Genomic DNA, 13,129 nt, shown 5'->3' on the forward strand with positions numbered 1-13,129 from the left:
CTGTGTTTTCACTAATCTGCTGGACCTCAGACTGGGGGCTGGACCTCCTCAGCACAATCTGAGGTTAATGGGCCTGGAAACATTTTTGGCAAAGTGAAAAGAGCCTTTTATTGATTTTGGAGCCATGGGTTGTGCCGTGGGAGTAGAATAAAAATGCGCGCACACACACACACTCACACGGTAACGACTGGCCGTACATGTGCTTTTAAAAGAATGGGCCGGTTCAATTTCCCATCTCTAACCCATCACTCGAGTTGGTATTCCATGACTTCAAAACACATCTCCGTGGCTTTAATCCACATCCAAAAAACAATCGTGCCACCGCATCACTTTTCATCGCCAGCTGATCAATAATGTGCTTATTGTCTCTGTACCCAACGTAGGCCCCGAAGGCTTAAACTTAAGCTCGGCTCATTCAAAAGCCTTTCGTTCTCATGTTTATTTGCTGGAAAATAGAAACAAAAATTGAACTCACATGATCCCTTGTCCTGACTCACTTTTCTCTCTAACAACCTATTGTTGTGCACTCCCACCCACATCACATGCTAGTCACTGGATAGCTTCTCAGACTTGGTGTTCCCGTGCTAAAAGATTGGCTCACTTCTTTTTATAAATACATATATTTATCCGCAATGACTCAATGGTTGGAAGGGATTCCAAGCAGGGCATCACAAATAAACAGATTAAAAAAAGGGTTCTGTTTTGTGCACATGTCTGGCTGTGGATATTTGTAGCCCGCACGATTGATCTATTTAGATGAGAAAAGAACTCGTGATGCTGGCTTGGAGTACCGTCATAAAATCCTGATAGTTATGCCTCTGAAATGTGCTGACTAGTACCATGCACATGAGTGACCACATGTAGCGGAGATTTGCTTAATATAATTAACAGGATTTAGCGCTTCAAAAAATCATGATAAAGCCTTATTTGATACCAAGTCATCATGCATTCCGCAGTCTCTATGATATAGAGTTGCGTGCAAAAGTTTGCGCACCCTTCATGTAAAATAAGAATTATTCAACAAGGCATTTAGGGTGCTGGCATACACACAGGTGAAATAGCTGGAGATAAGGCATTAACACTGGTGATATTAGTTCAAAATCTTGCATTTCCCTTTGGGAACATGATTTTTTTATTTTTATTAACTTGTCGCATTTTTATCTCTTTTGGACAGTATTTATATCCTCCCTCTCAGCCATAATATTCGCTGAACCTGAAAGAGCTGTTCCAAAATGTGTTTTTCACTTCACGCCAATTTTCTGTTCACTATTCATAAACAGTGGGGATACAAACTTTTGCATTTTAGCATTTTTATATATATATATATATATATATATATATATATATATATATATATATATATATATATATATATATATACATACACACACACAAATTTATTTGCAAACCATCTGGAAGCAGCTGATTTGACAAAAATCTGTACTTAAAATTGTAAAAGTGTTCAAATTGACAGATTTGTTTCTCTTTTTCAGTGTTAAATACTTTTCATAAATAATTACGTTTTTAACACATTTAGTTTTGTAAACACTATATAAATCAACTTGTGTTTTTCTACACAATACTGCTGTACTGCTGGCAGTGATGCAGGTCATGCATCATAGAAATGCCATGGAGAACTGTGTTATGATATTTTTGTCAGATCGTGCACCATTAAACGTCCACGGTACGAAAACATTTACTTTTGTGTTGCGTGTATAAGAATAACCACTTCAGACCTGTTTACTTTTTCCACTCTGCTTTGGGAATATTCGCACCGATCAACTTCTGACTCTGAACTCGGTGAAAGCCATATGTATCCATTTATTATGTAGAGTCAACATTCGCTTGTGGTTAAAAGCTTTTTATAGCAGGACTCTGACACCATGAAATTTCCATTAGCTTTCATTTGCAAAAGCAAAAAGGTTGTTTGCCTCGATTCACTGATGAAGGCAGGCTGATTGAGGTGCTGAGAAACTGAAATGCTTTCAGATTGCAGACAAAATGCATTATGGCATTTCTGTAGATTGCAGGCCTTGGAGCTGAATAAAGAAAGAAAGTGGCAAATTAATTCCACGGCCACAATGATAAATATTACGGCAAATTTCACAGAGTCTCCGTCTGAAGTGATATGCAAAGCATGAAAGTTGCTGCCTTTTTTTTGTTCTTGCAAAGATAAGATTCCCTCAGTTCTCATTACTTCTTACAACATGTACACGTAGCATGTCTTATACACATACATGTGCAAATTATCCAGAAGCAAGGCAATTTCTTAGAGAACTGGTGTTGCTGAGAAACTGGAGCTTGAGGTTTTAAAATGATAAACAATGCCAAGTTAAAGTGATCTCCATATTTACAGTATTGTGCAAAGGTCTTAGGTACGTAAAAAGAAATGCTGTAGGGTAAAGATGCCTTCAAAAATAATTAAATTAAATATTTCTATATATTAAAAAAATACTATGAAGAGCAATAAACAGTAATAAATGGAAACAGTCAATATTTGGTATGACGACCCTTTGCTTAAAAAATGAGTAGTCTCAGGTAGAATGAGTGCAGTTTTATAAGGAAATCAGCTGTTAGTGTTATCGAGCATCTTGCAGAACCAGTCACGGTTCTTCTGGAGACTTTGACTGTCGCTCTCGCTTCTTATTTTTGCAGCAAAACCCAGCAGCCTTCATTGTGTTTTTTTTGTCTGAAAAGTGTCTCTTACGTAATAGACTGTTTTCTTTAATGGCATACAAACATTTTTTCTAACATTTAATTTTGTGCTGGAAAACTAATATTTGGGATAATTAAAAATAAATAAATAAATAAATAAATCTAAAAACAAAGTTCGTACTGAAACAAAATCGGGTGCCCAAGACTTTTGCACAGTACTGCATATTTGTGTGAGGACTGACTATGCTTTTTGCAAAAGGGAGAAAAAGAAAAAGAGAGAGAGACTGTTATCATCTTCCCCCCGTAAGGATGGTACTATCCATGTTGCTATAAATAGGCCGCTGTTGGCATTAAGAGAGAATGAGACGATGATTGTGAATTCAGCGGAGGAGACAAAAGCAGCCGTTTATCACACACTCCAAAGCAGCAGCCAGTGCAGTGTGCCAGCTAGTAGCTGCCGAGGCCGAGCACACCCAGAACAAAGCGCTGGAAATAAAACGGGCTTCACTCGCTTTTTCCCTCTTGAAAGAAGAGGAGGGACAATACGCTATAGTAAACGTTCTGGTTCTTTTGCACCTTATCTGAGAGTCATGTCTTCCACTTAATCATGCATTTAAATAATACATGTGCCTCACATTCAGTGTTAGTGAGAAACGTATAGAGCTGTTGTGAGCGCAAATCCTAGGACTGTCAAAGAGCGAAGGAACAAGCCCAATGAAGCAGTTTAAACAAGAAATGAACCAATCAATGATCCCACATCCGGCTGTTATTTTCATTGACGTGTGACACACATTGACACAAAGTACTTGTGCTGAAATGAGGCTTCTTGCTAGGGGACCAAGAGTACCAAACTGGGACATATGGGTGGAGCTAGAAATAGTGCAAACTACTGACTGGTCCAAACCAATCATCACAAAATTGTCAGGCAACTGCTAGACAGTCTGTCACAAAATCTTCACTGGGTGCAATGGAAAGCCAAAAAGTTCAGACTGATTTCCTGTTTAATGTCTCAAGTAAATCCAAAAAAACCCCCCAAAAAGTTGTTAATCGATGTTAGAATTCTGCAATCAATGATTTCTACTATAATGCATGCACGACCTACGTCTCTTTGCATACTCATAAATGATTATAGTAGCAAACATAACGCTTTATATTCATAAATATACGGTACGACTTTAAGAAGTCTGCTCAAAGGAACATTGTAGTGTCTAATGCACTTAGGTATTAGGTGTTATAATGCATTGTGGGGCCTGCCATTATATACTCATATACTCATGCTTTATTTAGTGCTGCATGTAACTATAACAACCTGTGAGTATTACAGGCTTACGCTACTGCAGGTGTTACAAGATATTGGGTGTGCTACATAACATGTTATAAATACATTTATACGGCCTTGTTAATGCAGAATTCACAGGAAATATAACTCATGTTCTTACATCATGTTGAAAATACTGCCACCACACCGCAACCTACAGAAATCTCCTCCTACTGTAACCTTCATGAGATCGTGCAGCCACAGGGGTTAACCATCGACCATTAGCATCTCCCTGCTATCCCCAGAGATATCGACACCCAGATTAAGCAGGTTATTGAGTGGCTGCATAGTGTCATGGAGTCACATGGACTTGAGGTTACGCCACAGGGGAAGCACTGCGCTGAAAGATCCACGTCGCAGTGGGAGGGGGAGGGGCTACTGGTGAGACTCACAGCATGCCATCTCGCGCTGTGGATAGTGAAAGGTCACGTAGCAAGTGGCAGTTGTCAATCATTAGCTCGATACGATTACACTCGATGAGGTAATTATCAGCTGGCTAAGCAACTGTGCTGAGAGTTAGTAAAGCTGTCCCATCACGCTTCGTCCACCATCGCCGACGCTAAATCACACACACAGACGTCGTAATGAAAAATCTTTGAGCAAGGTCTTAAAATAGACACCGGAGAGTTGTGGGGGAAAACACTGTCATGACACAGTGGTGTGCACAGCTATATAAGAGATAATGAAGCAACGGGAGAAAACTGGATTTTAAATGTTTTTAAATTAAATGCTGATGTAGCTGCGGAGGAAAGCGGAATGACAGAATCCTTTTCAGTGGGGAATAAATGATTAGCAGTGCTTCAGGAAGATAAAGAATCTGTTTGGTTTGGGGTTTTTTTTAAGGCTGAAAACAAGCACAATAACTTTTCAGCCTGAGGTCGCAGAGAAGTGCAACATTAAAGTTTTAACAGCAACATCTATAACACAAGGCAAGCACATTTACTTTTTTCATGGCACCAGGAAGAAAACTATGGGTGGGGTGGGGTGGGGGGGGACATCTGTTTTGTTCTTAACATGGCACAATCTCATTGTATATGGATGACTTTGCCCTTCCCAGATGACACAGATGGATTTCCAGAGATTGGCTGTGTGCTGCACAGACTGAGATGGAGACAGGACTTGACATGATCTGCTATAATAAAGGAGGCTTCTAGTTATTAAATTTTCGCACCTTGAGCATTATTGATGATTTTCCTTCACTGTAAGACCTGCCACTGGGACATGTTGGTGAAACATTATTATTGCATTTGACTTTTGCTTTTCCACGGTGAGGGAGAGATTAAGTCGTACACTAGAGGACACGTGAGCATATACAGGATCATTTTCAAATGCACAACAAGCAGCTGGATCTTACCGGACAGCTGTAATGCTGAGCTTCATGATACTACTTTCTACCCAGGGCACCTGATTTCAAAAACACCAGCACAGCTTCATCCTTGAACACAGAGAGAGTCTAAGTATCGCCCCCTACCTGTCCGAAGATAGTGGTCCTCCGTTGCGTGGCTTGTTGACTTGGGCGTAGAGACTCTCTAGGCCCTGATCTCTGGGACTGTGTGGCCTCTGGTCCTGGTTCAGGCTCTGGCTGCTGTCCATGGACGAGTCGAGTGAGCCGATGCCTGCGTAGGTGTGTTCCTCATCAGAGCTGAAAGCTCGGGTCACGTCTTGAATCTCGGCATAGTCTCTCTCCCTGGCCTGTCGCTCCCGCAGCTCCCTTTTCTTGGCCTGGATCCTGCAAACACACACAGTACATAACATTGTTGGATTGTCTGATCTGTACTTAGACAAAGTAGAACATGTGGATAGGCAATTATCCATCATGGTGGGCCATGACGTTTTTAGTTGATTTTTTTATTTTAAGTTTTGCGATTTTTTCATCAGATCTAACTCAGCCAATGAAAGGGTTGTTGATTATCTCATTAGTTGTTGATTATCTCATCAGGTATAGTGGGGCTTGTGAACCCACCGTTAGGAGATGAACAGCAAATCAATCATTTCAAACTGAAATGAGTCGAGAGAAATGATCAGAAAACAGATGAAATAATTGCCAGTTTTAACTGAGGATCAGACTGCCAGAGTTTAGCTACTAAATCCTAAAAAAAACATCTGCCCTATGAAACATCAAAAACCCTGCAAATATGAAGTGCAGCTCTAAGAGATAAAGAACCTTAGGTATATGATCAGTGTTTTTTGTCATCACTCCCTGCTGTGTTGATGTTTGCCTGAGTTCAGAGCTCCTACCGGGTTAATAGACTGCTCAGACACCACCCTCCCTTCCTGTGTTTACCTTGGACCCTTACCCCTATTACGACGGCCTGCTCAGTGGAACCTTGAGACAAAATTCTTTCAAGAACCTCCAGTGGGAGAACATTTCAATCAGCTTTCTGCAGAGGTTAAGCCCTTTCTCCTCAGAGTGCCTCTCCTGCTGCTTCCTCTTAGAGAGCAGAGTCAGAGCAGGCCTGCTACGGCTGACGTCGTACAGAGCTGCTAAAACAGCCAGTGGGAGATCTTCCGGACAGGAGTGGAGCAATACGTCCTGTAGGCGTCTTCCCAAATGGCAGGAAAACTGGGGCCTCTCTGATCTTTCTCCAGCTGCCCCTTCGCATATTTTCCTCAACTGCATGCTGTTTGTTTTTTCCCTCCATAAAGAAACCAGTTTACTGAGGACAAATTTGAGCTGAGGTGCATGATGTAATTTAATTTAATTTAATTATTTTGGATTAAAGCGTGTGAGCGTGTTTGGGAACATATCTGTGTTGGGATGCGGGCATCTCCTGGAATAGGAATGCATTCAGGGTAAGCCCCCTATAGCGTGACCCATGGCACACACATCCTGTCCACGTTATTAGAGCCAAATGAGCTTTAACGTTGTGTCTGTTTCTCAGCTTCAGTTTCCCACCGCGCCCCCCCCAATCCACACTGCTGAGAGTGCCTTGTTTCACCAGCACCCCAGGTCACAGTTGACCTCTGCCCTTTGCCAGCTGCCCATCACGACTCTGACTGACGGCTCCATGTAGCAATCTTTGGGCCAACTACGGGTTACCCTGGGAAGAAAAATTAGATGTTTCCGCAGTTTCTCATAAGCGCAATCTAATTTCCCAACAATGAACATTCTCTCTCCGTGACAGCCTAATACAATTACAATGCCATTTACTGTAGCTTCATTTTGTTCCCTTTCTCGCCTGTGCAAATCTAAGTCTGGAGAGGACTGTGTGAGAACTGCGTACTTATCCGTGTCATGTGCAGTTAATAGCCTAGTGGTAATGAGAAAAACTGCTGGGGTTTGTAAAACCAATAATGCCATTGTAAACCCAAATCTTCCGACTTCACACAAACAAGCATTTTTCTTAATCAAACTCTTGGCTTGAAATCTCAAAAGAAAATCCACACTTTGGAACATGCTGGTTTTAGGCTGTTGATTTAATATCAGGGACATGAACATGGTGAAACGCGAGAGGACAGCGAGGTCAGCCCACCTGCCGTCTGCTCAGAAACTGATGTCACCTCGCTGCCCGGAACGTCTCTGCTCTGTGTTATGGCAGGTTTTACAGAAACCCAATAGCAAATCCATCCCTCTGGCAGACTGCACATAATAGACAGATAGAATCTGCTATGGCACTGTATGTCTCAATGAGATAATGCCCAGTATGAGTGAAAGCACCAGGCCATACCTGGCCCTGTGGTGATACACCAAGACAGCCAATAGACAAGAAGAGGTAAAACTGCTATTTGCCAACAATGCCATTGCTTTTCTAACTGCTTTACCTAGAGTACTGGGGAAAAACTTGGTTTAATATGCGTTGTCGCTGCACTCAAAGATTAGTCACATTCAACATTGGTCTTGCTGGCCCGTAACTTTGAAATGGCTACCACTGAGAAGGACCATTGTATGGGATGTGTCAGGACAAGATTTATTTTATACAAGCAATGATAAATTAATTTCCGGTACGGTATTGCTGCTTAAAGCATACTTACTCCCTCAAGCATACTTCCTTTTGTGCTTTCCTCCTGTAAGAATTTAACTTGCGGAAATGATCGTAGCATACATTCAAAAAGCACTAATTGGGCATTAAGGACCCTGTTTGTACCTTAAATGAGCCGTTGCACTGGATTCACAAGAAATGTACCTTTACCTTTTCTGAGAGGGTTTGTGTGTAAGTGCTCCTATAAGGGCATGTTTTACATTTGTGGACTGCCATCCATCATTACTGTAGACTGATACCGTAGGTACTCGGGAAATGCATTCAGGACGGGTCTACTTGTGCGCTTAAATGTTTGTATGTGCGGATATGAGCTCGGGCTAGCTTGGTGAGAGTCCACTGTCTCTTGTTTACTTCATTACACAATTAAAGGCCTGTTGTGGCGTTAGTTCAAAAGACAGAAGTGGATAAACTGAACATGATTACTGCTCTGTCAATTTCTCTCTGTCCCTCAATGAGTGAAGGCCATCAAATACTCCTGGTGTTTCATGTGGCAATGGTCCAGAATCATTACCCACCCACATTCAAAGATAATTAGTGCCAACTGCTCCACTGTGTACGAGTGTGTGTGAGAGTGAGAGAAGAATATGCTTATTTCCTCTGTGTGTGTGGGAATGCAGATGTGTGACCAATTAAGAGTTCGATGTTTTTATTAGCTTGCATATGCACTGCCCGTTGGTGTGTAGGTGTTCTGGCAGAAGAATGATGGTACTATCGCTGAAAGCTATGCCTACCATTACGTTTCTAGGTAACAGCCGAGAGAAAAAGAAACAGTCCCTAACACGTTGGCCTATATGTCTTCAGACAGCCATTAGAGCCTACATATGCACGAGATGTTATACATGTCTGCAACACCTCATTAAGAGCTGCCCAAGTACAGCCAAGTACCTTTCATATGGCTTCTTTATCAGAAGATCGGCTATCAGTATAACCCTTTCTCTGCCAAAACCACACTGTAATATTCTAAAAAATAAATGTTGCATAACCCAAAAGATCTAAAAAAGGTTTCGTATGATAAATTACACATTTGACTTGTCTTGTGAGCGATTAACAAAAGTAGGAAAATAAAGCTCACTGGTGCTTGGAGTTGTGTTTGTAAAAATGGTTGGGGGTGAGGGGTGTTAGCCAGGAATGGCACTTTGGCTAGCCTGCGGTCCTTCCTTTCCTCACTGAATAAATCTCACTGCTTATCAAAACAACACAATTTGGCAAGCTACACAAGCACCCTCCACCCGCAACACCTCCAACATGCTGAGATGATCAAAAGAGTGTGACAGATTGCTCCAACACAGAATGACACAATTATGCCCTTTGTATATTTTAAAGTCTGCTATAATTGCGTTAAGTACATATAGATGAGTGACAAATTAAAGGGAAAACCAGTGGCTCTGTTTGGCTGTGGGGTGAAAGTTATGCTCTGTATTTTGCTGGGATGGCTTGGATCCGCTTGTAGATGAGAGAATCACTGCAAATGAATAAGACAAAATTGTTCTTCTGATCACTTTTATCCTGTGATGAAACATCTCTATACTGACGGTTGTGGGCTATTCCAGGATGACCCCGCCCCCATCTACAGGGCACAAGGGCTCATTGAATGGTTTGGTGTAAATCATATTCTATGGCACTCAATGGATCGTAACCCAGTTGAACACTTATGAGAGATTTTGGAATGATGTGTTAGACAGCGCTCTCCACCATCATCTTCATCAAACTGGGGGAACATCTTTTGTAAGCATGATGTTCATCCCTCCAGTACAGTTATAGAGACATAGACTCCGTGCCAAGGCACACTGAGGCTGTTCTGCCGTCTTGTGGTGGCGCTAAACATTTCTGGATACTATATGTTTGCTTCCCATTCATTTTAATTACCCACCTGTATATGTGAATGCAATATATTTAGTATAAATTATATGGTTTTATATGTACTTTAAACTAGTACTAATTTTATACTTGATTTATACTTTATACTTGTAAGTGAACTTATTACAGTTTTGAGTTTATTTTCTCCATGTACACTTCCAACTAGGTACATTTTACAATTAGTGTACTTCTCTCAAACTGTACATATAATAAATCCGGATAACGCTGAATAAGCTGCTCACTTCCCCCATGAGTGATAAGAAAACAAACAAACAACAAAAAAAACAACAATATAATCATAAGGCGACCCATCAGATGATGCCTGTGGTGTCAGAACTGCCCAGAGTGTAACAATTATAACCATTTGCAGGATATAAAAATCCTACAGACCACTTTAAGCCACAGGCTATCAATTCAATGACAAACACAATCAGGTCCACGATCAGCCTGTGTCGTCTGCCTTTGAACTCGGCATTCTAATTAGTCTAGTCAAACGGCAAAATGTTACAAAAGGCTCCTGAGCATAATGAGCTACAGTAATTATTTTGTAACACAATTACTGCCACGGTACAGGAGGAGTGATTGGCTGTGATAATGATTAACATGCATTAATGCGTCAAATAAAGTATGAAAATATGTGCAGAGCTGTGGGCAGACTCGCAATTTTTTTTTTAAATGCAGTTACAATTTAAGGGGAGCGGAAATACTAGTAGAATTTCAGCTAAGAAATGTGTACTTTTTATGCAGCTGATTTGCTTTTCTGAAAAGAGGTATGAGAAATGTGCAAATTGACACATTAAAAAAAACAAGTTAAAAAAACAAAAAAAAACAAAAACAAAAAAAACAACAACAGGAATATCAAGGACAAATTCTTTAATAAATCAAATCTTTACTACTGCTGACCACAACCATAAGCCAAAACTATATCAAAATAAATAAATAAATAAATAAACAAACATACAAAAACCAAGGGCTCGGGTTAAACACCTCTTAAATATCCTAAAAATAGATGGATGCATACAGGCAGAAAAGACTCTAGAGGGACCAGTGGGAATCAGACACGCATTTATGAGCAGCCTTCCGGCTGGTGCGTGGGCCCCTAGGAAGAAAGGAAGCTGCTAGTTGCGATAGCGGGGCTAGTTGAAATAGGGCTGAGAATCGGAGGCGTCTCAGGCTGGCTACACTCAGGAAAAAGCCAAACAAACAAAAGGAAACCATAGGCTTAAGGAGCAGGAAACCAGGAGATGGACGAGTGCTAGCCGCTGATTAGCCGCAAAATGGAGCCGGGAAGATAAGAGCGCAGCTAATCTGCTAAACGGAAGACCATGTTTACCGCTCTTAATTCTGTTCAGTGGTCAGTACTATGCTCTGAAACCAAGCATTTATATTCACAAATCCACAAACCTACATCCCGTTGTATTTGTTAACACACTGATACAGATGAGAGGATGTCATGCATATTGTTCTGTGGTTCCTGTCCCTGGCTGGCTGGCTGCAAAACCCTAGAGGACTTCCTCAGAGATTGTGCCCTGAATGTGTCCCCCCCCCATCTCTAATTGGAGCTCTGCCATGGTGGTCCTTACATTCAAAGCAATTTTAAAAAATCTAAAATCATGCAGGGGTCCATGAACCACCACAGGCATAAACAAAGCCCACCAGAAGAGTCGCTGTGCTGCTGATGAGGCACGGAAAGGCTGGCGGCTGGAGGACCGGCAGAGGACTGTGGGCAGCAGCTGCTTACAATTTACTCAATTGTGGCAAAACAAATGCTACTGATGCAGACACTCCATCATCCTCAGCCCACATCAAGCCCGATAGCACTCTGCCTGCTTTCAAAGCTTTCTTTTTTTCTTCTTATTTTTATTTTGCTCAGTGTTGCAGGGGGCTGTCATCCATACAGCAGTGACAGAAGAGGATTTAGGGAGCTTAAGTCATTCACAAATATAGCAATGTAAGCCCTAAAGCTCATGAGTTTCATGAACATCTTAGCGAGCAAGTACACTAAATCTGCTGCAGTGCTAGTATGATGGTTGATCCACTATACCTGTGGTTATTCTTTTTCAGGTATGGATTTGGCCCTCCTCGTCTTCGTGGAGTTTAGCGATCCCGACGAGCACCTGAGAGTGCTCCCACATATGCAGTGTTTAATCCGTTTTAACTGACCCCTGTTGTGTTTTGCCCCTCACAGGGGTTTCTTTAGTTAGGTGAGAACACAGTATTCACATTCACACTCGTGCACCACAATAACCAGTACGAGTGTGTCTGAGCAAGGATGTCTCGGTCCTCACGTTTTTTGGTGTGTTTAAATTGTGCAGTGTGAAAACAAACTAAACCAAATAGCAAAATGAGCCAAAGGTATCAATTTCTCGTGGCAAACAGACTAATATTTACCCGTAAACTACCTCCACTCTTACTACACCTACCATCACCTCGTCTAAAATATCAAAAGCCTGTAGAAACGGCCTTGTCCCTGTGGCGAGTGTAATCAATCACAGCTTTCGGCACTGGTTCACATGCAAACATGTACACATGTCTGTCCAACATGTGCTTCACTGTATAATAACTCAATATCAAAAAAATACAGCACCTATTGATTTTTTTTTTTTTTTTTTTTTTTTTTAAACAGCTGTCAGTCTCCCTAGTGCTTTGAATATCATGTTCACGCTGTGGTGGCTGAGTAGATTATTATTGCTGGGACAATTTCCCTAAAGGACTCGCCTCTATTAAGTGGAGGAATACTCAAGCATAGAGATGTTGGGGGCGGGAGGAAAGGAGAAAACAAATCTTGATTTAATTCAAGATGCAAACCCGAGAGACCTCCACAAACAAAATCCATATTAGTTTTTATATATATATATATATATATATATATATATATATATATATATATATATATATATATATATATATATATATATATGAACCTTCTTTAGAAAGGAACTATGGAAATAAATGAAGCTATGGGATGTGACAAATGTGTATTTGATTGACTTGGGCATTGATTGTAGACACCGCGAGCTGCCAGCAAGCACACTCTCTCTCTCTTTCTGTACTGGAGCATAGAGTTGGCGATGTTCTGGGCTGCAGGCCAGAGCCCGATTTCCAATGCCCATGGTGGAGAACACCACAGGCCAGGCAGGCTTCTTTGATAATGGGCTCCAGATGTTTCATTGACGAGGCCAGCCTCATTGTCAGCGCCGGGCCTGGGTGCTCTCTCCATGGAGGCCTGCACTGGCCCTATTGTTGCGATTCAATTATGCTCCATTAGCAAAAGTGGCTTGATAACCGAGTTCATTTGGTTTGTGTGGTATAATAGGGG

General features: G+C 41.3%; 1 protein-coding gene across 4 annotated transcripts in view; it reads right to left on the bottom strand.

The window, feature by feature from the left end:
• pard3aa (par-3 family cell polarity regulator alpha, a) overlaps positions 1–13,129 on the bottom strand; it is a 433,956-nt gene that overhangs the window by 87,518 nt on the left and 333,309 nt on the right. For all 4 annotated transcript variants that reach the window (XM_047158283.2, XM_017479944.3, XM_047158282.2 and 1 more), the window contains one exon: positions 5,445–5,702. In XM_047158283.2, the coding sequence (XP_047014239.1) occupies positions 5,445–5,702 (258 nt within the window). The remainder of the gene's footprint in view (positions 1–5,444; positions 5,703–13,129) is intronic.

The sequence above is a fragment of the Ictalurus punctatus genome, chromosome 1 (assembly GCF_001660625.3).
Source record: "Ictalurus punctatus breed USDA103 chromosome 1, Coco_2.0, whole genome shotgun sequence".
NCBI lineage: Eukaryota > Metazoa > Chordata > Actinopteri > Siluriformes > Ictaluridae > Ictalurus > Ictalurus punctatus.